Source organism: Triticum aestivum, chromosome 3A (genome assembly GCF_018294505.1).
Source record: "Triticum aestivum cultivar Chinese Spring chromosome 3A, IWGSC CS RefSeq v2.1, whole genome shotgun sequence".
Taxonomy (NCBI): Eukaryota; Viridiplantae; Streptophyta; class Magnoliopsida; order Poales; family Poaceae; genus Triticum; species Triticum aestivum.
The window spans coordinates 702,221,649-702,242,076 of NC_057800.1; the positions used below are offsets into that span (position 1 = coordinate 702,221,649).

A 20,428-nucleotide genomic window follows, 5' to 3' on the forward strand; every position below is an offset into this window, starting at 1 on the left:
ATTATTCTGAGCCCCTAGACATTTCAACAAAAACCATTAGAGACTGGAGAACAGACTTTGCATCTTGAGTGGAAATCAAAATTTGGAAAGTGTAAGAACAGCCACAACTGTCAAAAACCGTGGACGCTTTCAAAAAAAATTAATACATGACTTAATAAAAAGAAGTAACGACTTTGACCCCAAAAAGGAACTTTGGACAACCATAACTTTAAAAGATATGTCAACATTAAAAAATTTAAAAGCACAACATTGGAATAACAATTTCCGCCATTGTGATCGATATAAGTGAGCCAAAGTTGTAAAGCTAACTTTCTAATCTAACAAGTGGGTCATGCAAAAAAATGAAAGTGCAATAAAAATATGAATAAAAGAAAATTAGACCATGCACCTACCCACCATTCGTGACTTCATGGCACAAAGTCATGATAGGTGTGACCTAGTACGGCTTGTGATGATCACCACTCTCTCAAAGCAATGTGTCGGTGACCGAGGATGTGAAGGATATTGGGGTGTGGTCTCACGATGGGGGTTGTAGCCTTGGAACTCCCTAGAAGCACTACCCAGCGAGAGAAATTTACGCAAAACTAAAGTGGTGTATGTGAGACATGTGTTACATGAGTGACGCCATTCGTGAAACGACATGTATCATTGAAATGATAATTTTTGGTACTTAACCATAAGCGAGCAACTTATGTTACATAACCATAAGACACGCAAAGAGTTTCCATTGCAAGTCGGTTGGCCAAAACGATGGTATATAACTTAATACATGTAAATAGTGATACATTGACAATTAACATTTTTGGAATATATCACGAACACTAGTACATTTTCCACTAGAACAATGAAGCCCTTATTTGATAATATTTAAGATGATAACAAATAAATGAAAAAAGAGTCAAAGCTATCAATTTGACGCAGTACAGTAGGTTGGGCTCCATTTTTTTAGATTCCTCACATGAAGGGGACTAGGGGTTGGCATTGCCATACCCAGATCCAGCACCTTTGCCTGCACCACTCCCACCATTTCTTCCTCCTCCATTGCCACCACCGTTTCCACCAGCATCTGCATTTGTACTACCTTGTCTATACCAATTGTTAGTAGCTGTAGCTGAGCCAGAACCAGTGCCACTACCAGCCCCATATCCACTAGATCCTTGATAACCACTAGCTTTCCCTCCACCACCGCCACCACCGGCACCGCCAGCGCTAGTATATCCACCATAGCCACCACCATAAGGATATGAAGATCCTTGACTATATTGACTGGAACCAGAGCCAGAGCCGGACCCGCTACCATATCCAGTTCCACCATTTTGGCCACCGCCTCCGCCGCCACCTCCACCTCCACCTCCACCGCTTGCATGGCTACCACTACTAGAACTCACGCTAGACCCAGTTCCACTCCCAGCACCCGAGCCACCACCACTCACAGTTCCCCCACCCTCTCCTCCTCCCGCTCCCGTTCCCGTGGCGCTTCCACTGCCGAATCTAACCACCCTTGCAGCATTGGCCAGTCCAATGCTCAAGAGGACAACATAGCCGAGGGCTACTAGCTTTGTGCCTACCATTGTGTGTGTTTTATGGAAGTGTGTACTCTTGCAAGATGAGATGAGTTCTAAGCGAAATATCAATGGATATTTATAGTGGTGCTTCCAGCCATGCATGTTGGGGGTGTTGGTGGAGTTGTTGACGAAGTCATGTCTCAACTGTAGGTGGAGGCTTAGAATAATTAGTGCCTTAATTGGTGCAGGTAAAAGTAAACGAGATGACTGACTTCTAATCGTGACCGCATCCACGTTGGGTCAATAGTTCTAAAACACATGCATGCTAGCATCCACTAATGAACACATCTAGCTCCAGGCTTGAATAGTTGACATTAGAGCAGAGGAGGCAGCAACCTGGAAGTTTCGGTAGTTGAATTTGGAGTTGGAGGGTATTGTACTAGCAGATGGCAAAAATCCAAACCACGTTCATGCCGGCACCAAGGATCATCTTGTCAAGGTAATTAAGCCTACACCACCACTGAATGCCTGGACTAATTACATCTGTGTCCGTTTATGCTACTTGCATGCATGATTACAATTTTATCTTACGGTCAAATAACCATGCATGCATGCATCTATCTATCTATCTATCTATCTATCTATCTATCTATCTATACCTATACTAATTAGGCACTTTCCAGAAATTATTGTGTTAATTAGAAATTAAGAACCGTTCATCTGGTGGAACCGAGTTATTACGGTGTAGATCTGACATGTCCTCCCGTAATTAAAGCAATGTCTATCTCTTCAACAGAATAAAAAAAATCTCTCTCTCTCTCATAGAAAAATAAATGATCAAGTTCAAGTGGGATGGTAAGATCGATCCAAAACCACGTGCATGCCAGCACCGTAAGTCTATACGTATCGTACACCATATTATTTGATGCCCGGACTTGTTCAAGTTAATAGCTGAACAGGTTGTAAACCGTGATACATAGCTGCTTTTTCATGTACTGAACGAAAATCTACGGCAACGCTGCTTTATGAGCCGAGATGGTCACTGCCACGCCAAACAGCGAAGGGAAGCAGCCGTTACTGCCATGCTAGCAAAATCAACAGACCTCACCTAGCCAGATAGATAGGTCAACAATAATTTACGACAACGAGCCATCAAACCATCGCAGCTGACATTGTCGAGATGGGGAGGCTCGAGGAAACTTTATTCGCCACACCGACGGCGCTGCCGCGCAATCCTAGTAAAAGCATCAAAGAGTGGAATACAAGAGATCCATATGGTAGATCAGGGCTTTCCCACACTCCCATATCAGCAGTGGAGGTCGTGGCGACCTGCCACCGGACAAGAGATGGCAGCGCGGTGCATCCAGAAAATCTCCTCTCCAGGGTTTGAGAGGTGAGAACGGTTCCAGAAAAACTGATGGGGAGGTTAGTTAACTAGATGGATCATCACAATTAACATAATTAACTAGTTTTTTGGTGGAAAAACTCACAATCTATTCACTAGAACAGCAACTGCTGCCATTGTAGAGTAGCGTAGATTGGAAGGATCCAACTTGAAGACACATGAACATAGACAAACTACGATAAGATTCGAGCAAATCCATTAAGGACAGATCCGCCAGAGACACACCTCCACACGCCCACCGATGATGCTAGACGCATCACTGGAATGGGGACTAGACGGGAAGAACCTTATCCCATCTTTAGTGAGCCGCCGCCATCTCGTTTTTCTGGGTAGGACACAAACCCTACCAAAACTCGAAGGAACATCTAAAGACGGAGCCCTCCACCGACAAGGATCGGGATCCACCGCGCCGCCATGGCCCTAAAGCCACCGGAGACGAGACGGACCGGTGGCGGCGCCGGAGGGAGATAGCCTTTTCTTGGGGAAGAGGCATAGGCAACATAATTAACTAGTTTGATGTCACAAAAAAAAATCAGCTACCTTAAATTTCAGAGAAAAACCAGCCAGCTTACCTTACAAAATCCTAATAAAATACCGTTGTTTGATCTTCCAGTATTCTTGCGTTTTAGTTTCATGTAATTTTTATTTTCATTTGTATATTCACCTTCTATATATTTTGTTTTTCTTATGGAGTTTCTAGTATTTGTATTTATTTTATTTTTATATTCCCCTTTTACTTTTATTTTTATTTTGTTTTTTGAGTTGCCTTTTACCTTTTTGCAATTAGCGTTCATGTGATCCACCGGTACACAATATTTTTATGCTGTTTTATAATTTGTTGGAGAAATAAAAAGAATTATCTCATGTTTGTATATATATTTGAAACAAAGTACATTAACTTTAGCACAAAAGATTTAATAATGTTTGTTCTTAAAACAATAACATTTTAATTACCATGATGGATCATCACAATTAACAAAATCAACAAGTTATATGACGCGCACACGTAGGGGCTCAAGCAGCCGCTCCTCCGCCTCCTGCCGGCGTCGCTGCTGGTCCGCCTCGTCTTCGATGGCCTTAGAGCCATGGAGGCGCGGTGGATCCCAACCCTTGTCGCTGGGAGGGTTCCGTTCTTAGATGTTTTTTCGAGTTTTGTTAGGGTTTGTATCCTACTCAAGAAGGCGAGACAGCAGCGACTCCCTGAAGGTGGAATTGTTGGGGAACGTAGTATTTCAAAAATTTACCTACGATCACGCAAGATCTATCTAGGAGAAGCATAGCAACGAGCGGGGAGAGTGTGTCCACATACCCTCGTAGACCGAAAGCAGAAGCGTTTAGTAACGCAGTTGATGTAGTCGAACGTCTTCACGATCCAACAGATCAAGTACCACACGCACGGCACCTCCGTGATCTGCACACGTTCAACTCAGTGACATCCCTTGAACTCTAGATCCAGTTGAGGCTGAGGGAGAGTTTCGTCAGCACGACGGTGTGGCGACGGTGATGATGAAGTTACCGACGCATGGCTCGCCTAAGCACTACGACAATATGACTGAGGTGGAAATCTGTGGAGGGGGGCACCGCACACGGCTAAGAAATCAACTTGTGTGTCTATGGGGTGCCCCCTCCCCCGTATATAAAGGAGGGGAGGAGGGGGTCGGCTGGCCTCATGGGGCGCACCCCAAGGGGGGAATCCTACTCCTACTAGGAGTAGGTTCCCCCCTTTCCTAGTCCAACTAGGAGGGGAAGGAAAGGAGCGGAAATAAGAAGTATGTTCCCCGCTTTCGAGAACTACGTAGACATGACCGAGACTCATCTCCGATCAATAACCAATAGCGGAACCTGGATGCTCATGTTGGTTCCTACATATTCTATGAAGATCTTTATTAGTCAAACCGCACAACAACATATGTTGTTCCCTTTGTCATCGATATGTTACCTGCCCGAGATTCGATCGTCGTTATCATCATACCTAGTTCAATCTCGTTACCGGCAAGTCTCTTTACTCGTTCCGTAATTCATTATCCTAACTAACTCATTAGTCACACTGCTTGCAAGGCTTATAGTGATGTGCATTACCGAGAGGGCCCAGAGATACCTCTCCGTCAATTTGAGTGACAAATCCTAATCTCGATGTATGCCAACTCAACAAACACCATCATAGACACCTGTAGAGCATCTTTATAATCACCTAGTTACATTGTGACGTTTGATAGCACACTAAGTGTTCCTCCGGTATTGGGGAGTTGCATAATCTCATAGTCATAGGAACATGTATAAGTCATGAAGAAAGCAATAGCAATAATCTAAATGATCATAGTGCTAAGCTAACGGATGGGTCTTGTCCATCACATCATTCTCTAATGATGTGATCCCATTCATCGAATGACAACACATGTCTATGGCTAGGAAACCTAACCATCTTTGATTAACGAGCTAGTCAAGTAGAGGCATACTAGGGACACTCTGTTTGTCTATGTATTCACACATGTACTAAGTTTCCAGTTAATACAATTCTAGCATGAATAATAAACATTTATCATGATATAAAGAAATATAAATAACAACTTTATTATTGCCTCTAGAGCATATTTCCTTCAGTCTCCTACTTGCACTAGAGTAAATAATCTAGATTACATTGTCATGATTCTAACACCCATGGAGTCTTGGTGCTGATCATGTTTTGCTCGTGAGAGCGGCTTAGCAACGGGTCTGCAACATTCAGATCCGTATGTATCTTGCAAATCTCTATGTCTCGCTCCTTGACTTGATCGCGGATGGAATTGAAGCATCTCTTGATGTGCTTGGTTCTCTTGTGAAATTTGGATTCCTTTGCCAAGGCAAATGCACCCGTATTGTCACAAAAGATTTTCATTGGACCCGATGCACTAGGTATGACACCTAGATCGGATATGAACTCCTTCATTTGCTGCTACCGAAGAAGCTATGTACTCCGCTTCACACGTAGATCCCGCCACGACGCTCTGCTTGGAACTGCACCAACTTACAGCTCCTCCATTTAGTAAAAATTCGTATCCGGTCTCTGACTTAGAGTCATTCGGATCAGTGTCAAAGCTTGCATCGACGTAACCATTTACGACGACCTCTTTGTCACCTTCATAAACGAGAAACATATCCTTAGTCCTTTTCTGGTATTTCAGGATGTTCTTGACCGCTGTCCAGTGATCCACTCCTGGATTACTTTGGTACCTCCCTGCTAAAATAATAGCAAGGCACACATTAGGTCTGGTACACAGCATTGCATACATGATAGAACCTATGGCTGAAGCATAGGGAATGACTTTCATTTTCTCTATATCTTCTGCAGTGGTCGGGCATTGAGTCTGACTCAACTTCACACCTTGTAACACAGGCAAGAACCCTTTCTTTGCTTGATCCATTTTGAACTTCTTTAAAACTTTATCAAGGTATGTGCTTTGTGAAAGTCCAATTAAGCGTCTTGATCTATCGCTATAGATCTTGATGCCCAATATATAAGCAGCTTCACCGAGGTCTTTCATTGAAAAATTCTTATTCAAGTACCCTTTTATGCTATTCCAAAATTCAGTATCATTTCCGATCAACAATATGTCATCCACATATAATATCAGAAATGCTATAGAGCTCACATATAAAATTTATTGAAAAATTCTTATTCAAGTATCCTTTCTTGTAAATACAGGCTTCTCCAAAAGTCTGTATAAAACCATATGCTTTGATCACACTATCAAAGCGTATATTCCAACTCCGAGATGCTTGCACCAGTCCATAAATGGATCATTGGAGTGTACACACTTTGTTAGGACCTATTGGATCGATAAAACCTTCTGGTTGCATCATATACAACTCTTCTTTAAGATATCCATTAAGGAATACAGTTTTGACATCCATTTGCCAAATTTCATAATCATACAATGCGGCAATTGCTAACATGATTCAGACGGACTTAAGCATCACTACGGGTAAAAAGGTCTCATCGTAGTCAATTCCTTAAACTTGTTGAAAACCGTTTGCAACAAGTCGGACTTTGCAGACAATAATATTACCTTCAGCGTTAGTCTTCTTATTGAAGATCCATTTATTCTCTATGGCTTGCCGATCATCGGGCAAGTCAACGAAAGTCCACACTTTGTTCTCATACATGGACGCCATCTCAGATTTCATGGCCTCAAGCCATTTCGCGGAATCTGGGCTCATCATCGCTTCCTCGTAGTTCGTAGGTTCGTCATGGTCAAGTAACATGACCTCCAGATCAGGATTACCGTAGCACTCTGGTGTGGATCTTACTCTGGTTGACCTACAGGTTCGGTAGTAACTTGATCAGAAGTTTCATGATCATCATCATTAGCTTCCTCACTAATTGGTGTAGGAATCACTGGAACTAATTTCTATGATGAACTACTTTCCAACAAGGGAGTAGGTACAACTACCTCATCAAGTTCTACTTTTCCTCCACTCACTTCTTTCGAGAGAAACTCCTTCTCTAGAAAGGATCCATTCTTAGCAATGAATATCTTGCCTTCGGATATGTGATAGAAGGTGTACCCAACAGTCTCCTTTGGGTATCCTATGAAGACAGATTTCTCCGATTTGGGTTCGAGCTTATTAGGTTGAAGCTTTTTCACATAAGCATCGTAGCCTCAAACTTTAAGAAACGACAACTTGGGTTTCTTGCCAAACCACAGTTCATATGGGTCGTCTCAACGGATTTAGATGGTGCCCTATTGATACGTCTCCGTCGTATCTACTTTTCGAAACACTTTTGCCCTTGTTTTGGACTCTAACTTGTATGATTTGAATGGAACTAACCTGGACTGACGCTGTTTTCAGCAGAATTGCCATGATGTTGTTTTGCGTGCAGAAAAAAAAAGTTCTCGGAATGACCTGAAACTCCACGGAATATCTTACAATAAATAATAAAAAATCCTCGCCAAAGATGAAGACCAGAGGGCCCACACCCTTGCCACGAGGGTGGGGGGCGCGCCCCCTACCTCGTGGGCCCCCTGGAAACCCCCCGACTCCAACTCTATATAACTGCTTTCGGGGAGAAAAAAATAGGGGAGAAGAAATCATCACGTTTTACGATACGGAGCTGCCGCCAAGCCCTAAAACCTCTCGGGAGGGCTGATCTGGAGTCCGTTTGGGGCTCCGGAGAGGGGAATCCGTCGCCATCATCATCATCAACCATCCTCCGTCACCAATTTCATGATGCTCACCTCCGTGCGTGAGTAATTTCATCGTAGGCTTGCTGGACAGTGATGGGTTGGATGAGATTTATCATGTAATCGAGTTAGTTTTGTTAGGGTTTGATCCCTAGTATCCACTATGTTCTGAGATTGATGTTGCTATGACTTTGCTATGCTTAATGCTTGTCACTAGGGCCCGAGTGCCATGATTTCAGATCTGAACCTATTATGTTTTCATCAATATATGAAAGTTCTTGATCCTATCTTGCAAGTCTATAGTCACCTATTATGTGCTATGATCCGTTAACCCCGAAGTGACAATAATCGGGATACTTACCGGTGATGATCGTAGTTTGAGGAGTTCATGTATTCACTATGTGCTAATGCTTTGTTCTGGTTCTCTATTAAAAGGAGGCCTTAATATCCCTTAGTTTCCATTAGGACCCCACTGCCACGAGAGGGTAGGACAAAAGATGTCATGCAAGTTCTTTTCCATAAGCACGTATGACTATATATGGAATACATGCCTACATTAGATTGATGAATTGTAGCTAGTTCTATGTCACCCTATGTTATGACTGTTACATGATGAACCGCATCCGGCATAAATATCCATCACTGATCCGGTGCCTACGAGTTTTCCATATACTGGTTTACGCTTATTTACTTTCCCATTGCTATTGTTACAATCACTACAAAATACCAAAAACATTACTTTGCTTTCATTACTATTTTGTTACCGTTACCACCACTATCATATTACTTTGCTACTAAACACTTTGCTGCAGATACTAAGTTTCCAGGTGTGGTTGAATTGACAACTCAGCTGCTAATACTTGAGAATATTCTTTGGCTCCCCTTGTGTCGAATCAATAAATTGGGGTTGAATACTCTACCCTCGAAAGCTGTCGCGATCCCCTATACTTGTGGGTTATCACCTATTTAACGTGAATGCAGCCGTCTGTAAAACATAACCCCAAAACGATAGCGATAAATCAGTAAGAAACATCATAAGTACGATTACAACATTGAGACACACCATTACGCTGTGGTGTTTCGGGAGGTGAGTTGCGAAACTATTCCACATTGTTTCAAATGAAGACCAAACTCATAACTCAAATATTCTCCTCCATGATTAGATCGTAGAAACTTTATTTTCTTGTTACGATGATTTTCCACTTCACTCTGAAATTCTGTGAACTTTTCAAATGTTTCAGACTTATGTTTCATCAAGTAGATATACCCATATCTACTTAAATCATCTGTGAAGGTCAAAAAATAACGATAGCCGCCACGAGCATCAACACTCATCGGACCGCATCCATCAGCATGTATTATTTCCGACAAGTTTGTTGCTCGCTCCATTGTTCCGGAGAATGGAGTTTTAGTCATCTTTCCCATGAGGCATGGTTTGCAAGCATCAAGTGATTCCAAAATCCCATCAGCATGGAGTTTCTTCATGCGCTTTACACCAATCTGACCTAAACAACAGTGCCTTAAATAACTTGCACTATCATTATTAAACTTATATCTTTTGGCTTTAATACTATGAATATGTGTATCACTACTATCAAGATTTCGTAAAAATAGACCACTCATCAAGGGTGCATGACCATAAAAGATATTACTCGTATAAACAGAACAACCATTATTCTCTGATTTAAATGAATATCCGTCTCGCATCAAACAAGATCCACATATACTGTTCATTCTTAACGCTGGCACCAAATAGCAATTATTCAAGTCTAAAACTAATCCCGAAGGTAGATGTAGAGGTAGCGTGCCGACGGCGATCACATCGACTTTGGAACCATTTCCCACGCGCATCGTCACCTCGTCCTTAGCCAATTTTCAATTAATCCATAGCCCCTGTTTCGAGTTACAAATATTAGCAACAGAACCAGTATCAAATACCGAGGCGCTACCGCGAGCATTAGTAAGGTACACATCAATAACATGTATATCAAATATACCTTTCACTTTGCCATCCTTTTTTCTGCCAAATACTTGGGGCAGTTCCGCTTCCAGTGACCAGTCCCTTTGTAGTAGAAGCACTCAGTCTCAGGCTTAGGTCCAGATTTGGGCTTCTTCACTTGAGCAGCAACTTGCTTGCCGTTCTTCTTGAAGTTCCCCTTCTTCCCTTTGCCCTTCTTCTTGAAACTAGTGGTCTTATTGACCATCAACACTTGATGCTCCTTCTTGATTTCTACCTCCACAACCTTTAACATCGCGAAGAGCTCGGGAATTGTTTTATCCATCCCTTGCATATTATAGTTCATCTTGAAGCTTTTGTAGCTTGGTGGCAGTGATTGAAGAACTCTGTCAATGACACTATCAACTGGAAGATTAACTAGCAGCTGACTCAAGTGATTGTGGTACCCAGACATTCTGAGTATATGCTCACTGACAAAACTATTCTCCTCCATTTTGTAGCTGTAGAAATTATTGGAGACTTCATATCTCTCTATCCGGGCATTTGCTTGAAATATTAACTTCAACTCCTGGAACATATCATATGCTACATGAGGTTCAAAACGTCGTTGAAGTCCCGGTTCTAAGCCGTAAAGCATGGCACACTCAACTATCGAGTAGTCATAAGCTTTGCTCTACCAGACGTTCATAACATCAGGGGTTGCTCCTACAGCGGGTTTAGCACCTAGCGGTGCTTCCAGGACGTAATTCTTCTATGCAGCAATGACGATAATCCTCAAGTTACGGATCCAGTCCATGTAGTTGCTACCATGATCTTTCAACTTGGCTTTCTCTAGGAACGCATTAAAATTCAACAGAACAGTAGCACGGGCCATTTATCTACAACAATATAGACATGCAAAATACTATCAGGTACTAAGTTCATGATAAATTAAAGTTCAATTAATCATATTACTTAAGAACTCCCACTTAGATAGACATCCCTCTAATCATCTAAGTGATCACGTGATCCATATCAACTAAACCATGTCCGATCATCACGTGAGATGGAGTAGTTTTCAATGGTGAACATCACTATGTTGATCATATCTACTATATGATTCACGCTCGACCTTTCGGTCTCAGTGTTCTGAGGCCATATCTGCATATGCTAGGCTCGTCAAGTTAAACCCGAGTATTCTGCGTGTGTAAAACTGGCTTGCACCCGTTGTATGTGAATGTAGAGCTTATCACACCCGATCATCACGTGGTGTCTCGGCATGACGAACTGTAGCAACGGTGCATACTCAGGGATAACACTTGTACCTCGAAATTTAGTGAGAGATCATCTTATAATGCTACCGCCGAACAAAGCAAAATAAGATGCATAAAGGATAAATATCACATGCAATCAAATATTGTTGTGGAACGCAGTATTTCAAAAAATTCCTACGATCATGCAAGATCTATCTAGGAGATGCACATCAACTAGAGGGGAAGAGTATGTGTACGTACCCTCGTAGACCGAAAGTAGAGGCGTTATGACTTGATTGTTATTGTTATCACTTATCAGTTGTGTTGATTTTTTGTGACTGACTTATGCTGTTCTCTTAGATGATCACGTAGTCCACTAGATTCTTGAAAGTCACTGTTAGAAAATGTTTTCTACTTACTTGGCATTTGCAGTTTACCACACCCTTGGGAACAAGAGATAAAGTTGACACATCCCTTTATGATTCTTAAAGTTATACTATCATTCAATGCATTTTTTTCTTCTGAATAAACATGTTCTACTGTATGCCTAAAAGAAGTCCATCTTGACTCTAATCCTCAACTTCAGCTATATACTTTACATATGAAAATTTGTGGTTAGGTTAAATCTATCAAGTTGTTAAAACATGTGATTGTTAAGCTTCATACACTAGCCACCGCAACCAGAAGTCTAAACTGATGGAAAGGGCTAAGCAATCCACATATACACTTAAACAGTGATGAGAGTGTTAATTTTTTATCGAGAAAACGCAAAGTGATTTTTGTGTTTCATTGCATTAAAAAGGTGAGAGAGTACATGCCTCCTAGGAGGTTATATTTATAGAGTCCTAGCACCTTCGATCAGTGGACATCCCAGGAGGCGGGCAAGACTACTCGCAACCCCTGTGCCCCAGCTTGTGCCCAACATTTGGCCTCGTCTCTAATCCTGTCAACTAGCGTGATGCGGAGCATCCCATGATCATCCCCATGGACGCACCTACACCTCCAACGACAACACTTGGAACAATGACAAGAGCCCAAGCCAAGGCTATCGAGGATAAGGTGAACTCACTCCTCTCCGAACTTCCACTTTCTATGCATGAGACATGGCTACTACCTAAGTCCGAGACGGTGTGCATGATTAGGTATGAAAAGGATCCTCCCGAAGATGCACGTGAAGATGTACAAGCCCCCAAGTTCACGGATGAAGAAAACCAATGGAAGGAGTCAAGGACACCCGCTTGGCCCCGAACATCCGGCCATGACCCCGGACGTCCGGCCCCTGGAGCTTCACCCACCACAGCTGCTCAGCCGCAGGGACACTACAGGGCCCGGACATCCGGCCCTTCCAAGTCTCCGGAAATTCGGCTGCCAGCCCAGATATCCGGACACCCCCGAACCTGAGAGCAACATGCCCAGCATCACCAGCCCGGACATCCGGCCCTCCGCGAACGCCCGGACATCCGGCCGATGCCCGGACGTCCAGCCTCCCCTGTCTGCGCACAGTGTAAGGGCCCGAGGCCCGTGTACCCCTTCGCCCACCTAGACTATATATACTCCTCCTCGTCCTTCTTTCTAGGGTAAGCATTGGTTTAGCTCATACTTAGAGATAGAGCATGGCTCATCCACATCGGATCTACTCCACGAGAAAGACCGCGGCCCCTCTTCGGAGAAGATCCCTTTGGATTCAAGACCTCCTTCATAGAAGAACATCAAGACTTCCTCACGAAGAAGACCGGCTACCTTTGTATCGTCCTTAGTTGTCCGTGGATCATGTGATCTCTTATGTACCCGACGATCTAGCACATGTGTGACTATTTCGTGTTGGTTTAGTGATTTTCTCGTGTTTCCTCTCGTGTTTCCCATCGTCCTCCTCCGCTCTTTTCGTGAAAGATCGGCCGATTAGGGTTCTACCCTACATCATCTTGGTATCTAGAGCCATGTTGATCACGATTTCGGAGCCTCCCCGTTGTGTTTCTAGCCTAGTTTTTGTTGATTTTGTCCCTAATTCGAAAATTTCCCCACAAAAATAGCCCCAATTCTTTTTTGATTTGTTGGCGTGATGAAGTTTTGTTGGATTTGATTCGCCGATTTCGTGTGTTGCAGGTAGATCTAGCTTTCCATCCATTTTCCCCATTTTCCATCCACAAATTCCTTTGAATTTTGCCCGGATTTGCCACCTTCCACATGGAGTTCGTCCGGATCCAGAACCCGGACATCCGGCCCGACAGCCCGGACATCCGGCCCCTGGCAGCAACATCTCCATCAACCACTCCATTTTTTGTCCATATTTCGCCAAATTTTGTTCCGGTGCCCACATATACTTCCGCATACCACCATCACTTCCGCATACCACTACCATATACCACTACCAACTCCTACTTGTGTTTCGGCTATTTAGGTACGGTTCGTCATCAACATCACCGCCGCTCATCTTCGCCACGGACACGTCATCAACAATGACCACCTCGACTACATCTTGGTATTCGTGCCACCATTTTGACACCATACCGAACGCAAGAAATGGTAACCTCACCTTGGTATTGGACATATCACTCTTTCCATTACATTGATAACCATCATAGCCTTACTCCTTTGCATCGCTTACCCATCGAGACTAGCCTTTGAGTATTGCCGGCATCGAGACTTGTGCACAGTAGTGATCATACTTCCCATAGCATACATACATCATTGTTGCATATCTTGGTATCATCTCTTGTGTCACAAGGTTGTCATCACATATACAATTGCTATCTTGGTTCGTGAAGCATTGCATGAGAAAAGAGCTCAAACAACAAAGATCCAAACAAGCTTTTAAGCAAAAGGGAAAGATAAGCAAAGAGCTTTTAAGCAAGAACGATAGCATCTTACAACATTAAGACTATCATACTAGATCATCTTGGATCATATCATAGAAACACCTTTCATAGAACATACTTGGGATAGAAGCCCTTTCATTTTTGCTAAGTAGGTTGTGCACAAGTTTTGTATCCGCCTATTGTGCTCATGCTAGCGTCTCACTAGTGTTGTGCAACAAGAGCATTTTTGTGGATTCCACATTTTGGCTCACCCTTGGTTGCACAACCCCACTTATGTTTTTGCGTGTGTGTTTCCGTGTACCTTATATTGCTTGGTCTACTTGTTGCATTGCAATCTTGCGAATCTTTTCCAACATTATTGAAGCTCACTTACAATTGCATCAAATTTTGTGCCACCATCCGAACCAAGATACACCATAAGCTTTTACTTGTGTAGGTGTGAGAAACCGACAAGAACTAGTACCAATTGTGCTATTTCCTTGTCCTACATTGGAGTGATCATTGATCCACTTTCAACTTCGGTCAAGGTACATTTGGTATTCGTTCTTCTTTCTCTACCACTCACATTTCTCTCTGGGAATGATGGATAGGCCAAGTACTTCTACCAACCCACTCTTCATTGAGCATGACGACGACATGAACTCCTACGTCACCAAGAGCCACCTCTTTGGTTCACAACGTGCTTTGCATCAAGAGCAACAAGCAATGAGTGAACGCATCGACAACCTCGCCGCCGACTCTCCGAGAAACGTACAAGGGACTACTTCGACCACAAGCTCGATGATCACAAGCAATAGAATGACGCAAGAATGGACAAGATTTGCACTTTGTTGCTCAACCGCTCTTCTTCCACTTCGTCCTCATCAAGATAGACCCGCTCAAGTAGACACTCCGACATCACCCTCTCCGGATCAAGTACACCGACATCGAACACTCTTTGTCGTGTCGCGCGCAACGATCGTCAAGCAAGCCTCAATCCTCTATGCGACACCAACTCTCAAGAGCACCGACAACGTCAAACCTAAGAGGCTTTTGCGCTACCACGAGAAAGGCAACGACAACGCCAACATGAAGCGGAAGAGCGACCGCATCTACACCAAGAAGCACACGATGCCCAGGCTCAACGACAAGAACAACAACTCCCTGAAGCTCAAGCACCTGAGGCGCAACATGCCCTCCAAGATGCAAGTCGAGCCATAGCCAACCGAGGCCGACAAGCTCATGAAAAAGAGGAAGCACTTCGCTAAGAAGCTCATGAACGAAGATTTCAAGCTCGTGTGCATCGTCAAGTTCCTCCTCGAGCTCGACAAGATCCTCCACAAGCTCGCCAAGAACATCATGTTCATCAAGAGCATGAAGACAATGGAAATCCTCCACGACAAGGGCAACATGAGGTTGACAACCCTCCTCACCAAGAGCAACACAAGCTTGACAATCATCAACAACACGGGCGTCATCATCCCCGACCCCAACACAATGAAGAGCAACGCTACGGCAAGCTAAAGTTCACTATGCCCAAGTTCAATGGAAGCAACGATCCCGAAGAGTACCTTTCATGGGCATTGAAGGTCGACAAAATCTTAAATTTGCACAACTATGTAGAAGAGAAGAAGATCGCGATGGAATCCCTTGAGTTCCAAGACTATGTCCACATTTTGTGGGAACAACTTATCGAGTGCCAAGAGGCAAGAGGTGAACCACCCATCGCTATGTGGGCGCAAATGAAGGATGTCATGAGAGCACGCTTCGTGCGTACCTACTACAACCACGACCTCTTCAAGAAACTCCAACTACTCAAGCAAGGAACCAAAAGCGTTGAAGAGTACTACAAGGAGATGGAGATTGCCATGATAAGAGCCAATGTCACGGAAGATGATGAGCAAACTATGGCACGTTTCTTGAATGGACTCAACCATCCTATCAAGAAGATCGCCGACTTCCAACCATACTCAAACCTCATCGAGCTAGTGCATCAAGCTACAAAAGTAGAACGTCAAGTACAAGATGACCTCAAGTATGCCAAGTCCTCATCCAAGTCCTATGGCTTCTCCAATAATCAAGCTTCAACGACTCCAATATCTTCGACTACCCGAAGTCATCATCCTACTACAAGCAACTTCAAGCCGAGAGCTTCATCATCATCTACCCCAACTGATGAGACCATCAAGACGAGTTCCTTCAAATGCTTCACATGCGGCGGCCAAGGCCACAAGTCATTCGAGTGTACCAACAAGCGAACCATGAGCCTCAACGACGATGGTACATACGACTCCATGAATGATGAGGAGATGAAAGCCCTTGAGCAAGTGGCAATGCACCGGCGCGTGACCAAAGAAGAAGAGAATCAAGTCTTTTGTGATGGAGATTCAAGCCCCACTGTCGTTGTCTCCAAGGTCTTGACTCTTCAACATCAACTAGAAGAAGACCGAAGATGCCACATCTTCCATACCAAGGCCGGCATCAATGGAAGGTCCGTCAAGGTCATCATCGATGGAGGGAGTTGCCATAACTTAGCAAATGAGGAACTATGCTCCAAGCTCCAATTGGCAAAGATGAAGCATCCTCATCTATACAAAGTTCAATGGCTTAGCGACCCTGGCACTATCCTAGTCGAGCATCAAGTACACATCTCCTTCAACATTGGAGCTTACGAAGACACTTTGGAGTGTGATGTCGTTCCAATGACCGTTTGCCACCTTCTCGGACAACCATGGCAATTTCATAGAGGTGTCATCCACAATGGCCGAACGAACCACTACATCTTGAAGATGAAAGGAAAGGAGTATGTACTTCGACCTATATCTCCAAGCCAAGTGATCGCCGACAAGCAAGCCAACCATCATGGAGAAAATAGTGAGAGAGAGAGAGCCACCAAAAAGAGAGTGAGCGCCTCAAGCCCAAATTGAGTGACTCCGTGATGAGCGACAAGAAGAAACTAGTTCTATTTTCCACCAAAAATGAGATGAGAGAAGTGTGTGAGAACCCATCTAGTGTCATGCCCTATGACCTTTCGTGCAAAGACAAGGCACTAAAAGCTAACACCTCTCACACTCTACCTTCAGTGTTATCTTCTCTTTTGCAGGAATTTCAAGATGTTTTCCCCGACGAGCTACCTCTGGGTCCACCTCCTCTACGAGGCATTAAGCACCGAATCGACATCATCCCCGGAGCGCCCCTTCCTAACAAGGTTCCCTATCATGTCAACCCCGAGGAACCTAAGAACATCCAATGGCAAGTTCAACTATTCATCCACTTTGGACACAACAAGACACTTGCTATGCTCTCCAAGAACTATTTTTGCCCCATGATGCTTCAGGGCGTCAACCGCTTCCCTAATGAACGCAGGTCCAAACTTCGACCATGAGCGGATGGACCCTTCAAGGTGCTCGAATTCTACAACAACAACGCCTACAAGATCTACATTCCACGCGACAAGTACTCCAGGAGCAACATCTTCAACGTCAAAGATCTCTCGCCCTACCATGGTGATGAGGATTTCGATCCGAGGTCGGATCTTCCCCAAGGGAGGGGAGATGATGTGGAGCATCCCATGATCATCCCCATGGACGCACCTACACCTCCAACGACACCTCTTGGACCAATGACAAGAGCCTGAGCCAAGGCTATCGAAGATAAGGTGAACTCACTCCTCTCTGAACTTCCACTTGCTATGCATGAGACATGTCTACTACCTAAGTCTGAGATGTTGTGCATGATCAGGTATCAAAAGGATCCTCCCGAAGATGCACGTGAAGATGTTAAAGCCCCCAAGTTCACGGATGAAGAAAACCAACGGAAGGAGTCAAGGACACCCGCTTGGCCCCGAACATCTGGCCATGACCCCGGACGTCCGGCCCCTGGAGCTTCACCCACCACAGCTGCTTAGCTGCCGGGACACTACAGGGCCCGAACATCCGGCCTCGCCAGCCCGGACATCCGGCCACGACCCCGGACGTCCGGCCCCTGGAGCTTCACCCGCCACAGCCAATCAGCCGCCAGGACACTACAGGCCCCGGACATCCGGCCTCGCCAGCCCGGACATCCGGCCCTTCCCAAGCCCTCGGAAATCCGGCTGCCAGCCCGGATATCCGGACACCCCCGAACCCGAGAGCAACATGGCTAGCTTCACCAGCCCGGACATCCGGCCCTCTGCGAACGCCCGGACATCCTGCTCGACGCCCGCACGTCCGGCCTCCCCTGTCTGCGCACAGTGTAAGGGCCCGAGGCCTGGGTACCCCTTCGCCCACCTAGACTATATATACTCCTCCCCGTCCTTCTTTCTAGGGTTAGCATTGGTTTAGCTCATACTTAGAGATAGAGCATTGCTCATCCACATCGGATCTACTCCAAGAGAGAGACCGCGGCCCCTCTTCGGAGAAGATCCCTTTGGATTCAAGACCTCCTTGCGGAGAAGAACATCAAGACCTCTTCACGGAGAAGACCAGCTACCTTTGTATCGTCCTTAGTTGTTCGTGGATCGTGTGATCTCTTATGTACCCGAGGATCTAGCACATGTGATACTATTTCGTGTTGGTTTAGTGATTTTTGTCGTGTTTCCTCTCGTGTTTCCCCTCGTTTTCCCCCTTGTGTTCTTCTTGTTCATCGCGGGATCCGCTGCTTTCATGAAAGATCGGCCGATTATGGTTCTACCCTACATCATAGCGCATCTATTGATGGTCTTGCATTGTCGAAGATGCATTCGTTCCTCTGTTTCCAGATCATCCTGGGGACGAGCAATGTGATCGATTGCAGAGCTTTGCGTAGTGTAGGAGGGGTTTGCGCTTTCGCCCGCAACCACAAGTCCATATGGCGGTTTCATTGGCAGGCGTTTGGGACGGGATGTGTGCCCAGTCCTAAAAGAAGTCCATTTCCTAACAGAGACTTTGGATGCAATGTGCTAACGCTAGCTGACATAGGTGCTATGTGACATTTGTAAATGCCGAAACAAAAATATACTAGTTTAGATCACTGAAAAATAAAATGTTCGAAATGGCAAGGAATAAAAATCATAGTTCATATAGGCTAACAACTCAAAAAAAAGTAAAAAAAAGTTGGTTACCTCTACGCTTTCATCCATTACCAAATGCCCATTGATTTCCCCTATGAAAACAATCCATGGAATGATTGTCAATTCATAGCATTCATCAATTTTGCATACTAATATATTTTTGCTTCATTTGTTAGATTCTTATTTTACTCTGTGAATCTAGGACAATTACAGAGATCAAGGAATCAGAAAATCGAGCTCGCAAGCAGGCTGAATATTTGAGAACTAGTCTAGAGGAGCACAGTCTTGAGATTCATGTAAAAGCAGCAAATGAAGCCGAAACTGCATGCCAGCGAAGGCTTTGCATTGCTGAAGAAGAACTGGAAGAGTTAAGGACCAATGTAGATGCATCTGAAAGGTCAGTTATCTTTTCCTAGTGCTAATTCAATATGTGTTCTCCAGTTTACTGGCACTGCAATAGTTCTGCAGTTTACTTGGATTGCTATTTCAAATGAGTTTTCCATTGAGGGGATCAGGATCTTAAATATTGGAGTTGTTTCATCCTGGTTGCTGCTATTAATGACGTGAAAAATGTTGAGTGTCTTGAATACATACTTTCTCCGTCCGGAACTAGTTGATGTTGTTCAAATGGATGTATCTAGCATGGAAATACGTCTAGATACATCCGTGTGAGCGTCAATTAATAACATATGGAGTACTATTTAATAATGGTTAACATAGTCCTTTATAGGTTTCGAAACCGTCCATTTTGCCGCTCAATGGCCAATACACTCCCTTAACCCCCCATACTTGATCACATCTTCCACTGGAAATCCGAGCATATACACCTTGTTCCTAAATTCCATTTACTAAATTCTTAATAAACTCATAGGCTCAAAATGCACAAACAAGTTGGCCTTTTTTTGCAGCCGTTAACCAGCCCAGGTGAAATCAGAACTGGCTAGGTTCCAGTTTAACTCCTCCAACTGGTTCTTGCACCAGCTAGTAATACATATATTTTGTGCCTTACTGTCCTGTTTGGCCAACTAAGTTAAAACCTAATTCGAACTCAATAATGTAAAACGAGGTGCTGAAGCGCATGCATTAGCAGGGGCGCGTTGCGTGTTAATATAGCCACCAGGCGAGGCAGCGCACAAGGTACAGAAGGTTAGGGTTTAGGTTAGGTGGAGATTGATCTCTTTAACTAACTACGGATCTTATCTCAACACCTAAACTATCCTAAAAAGCTACAACACATGCCATATATCACAACTAACACGGTTTATACAAATACCGTGAGTACAATGTTTAACACTCCCCCTCAATCACAACTATCTAAGTTGAGATTGCGCCGAAAGGCTTCC

General features: G+C 44.2%; 1 protein-coding gene and 1 pseudogene across 1 annotated transcript; one reads left to right on the forward strand and one right to left on the reverse strand.

Moving 5' to 3' along the window:
• Window positions 1-721: 721 nt before the first annotated feature.
• Window positions 722-1,597, reverse strand: LOC123059258 (putative glycine-rich cell wall structural protein 1). The gene has a single exon (XM_044481863.1). The coding sequence runs from the start codon at window positions 1,569-1,571 to the stop codon at window positions 969-971; it is 603 nt and encodes a 200-aa protein (XP_044337798.1). The 5' UTR covers window positions 1,572-1,597; the 3' UTR covers window positions 722-968.
• A 1,088-nt stretch (window positions 1,598-2,685) lies between these two features.
• Window positions 2,686-20,428, forward strand: part of LOC123057207 (E3 ubiquitin-protein ligase BRE1-like 2) — a 74,887-nt pseudogene continuing 57,144 nt past the window's right edge.

Bases quoted from the DNA above. Each gene is read 5' to 3' on its own strand.
- LOC123059258 (XM_044481863.1), bottom strand. From the start codon at position 1,571: ATGGTAGGCACAAAGCTAGTAGCCCTCGGCTATGTTGTCCTCTTGAGC.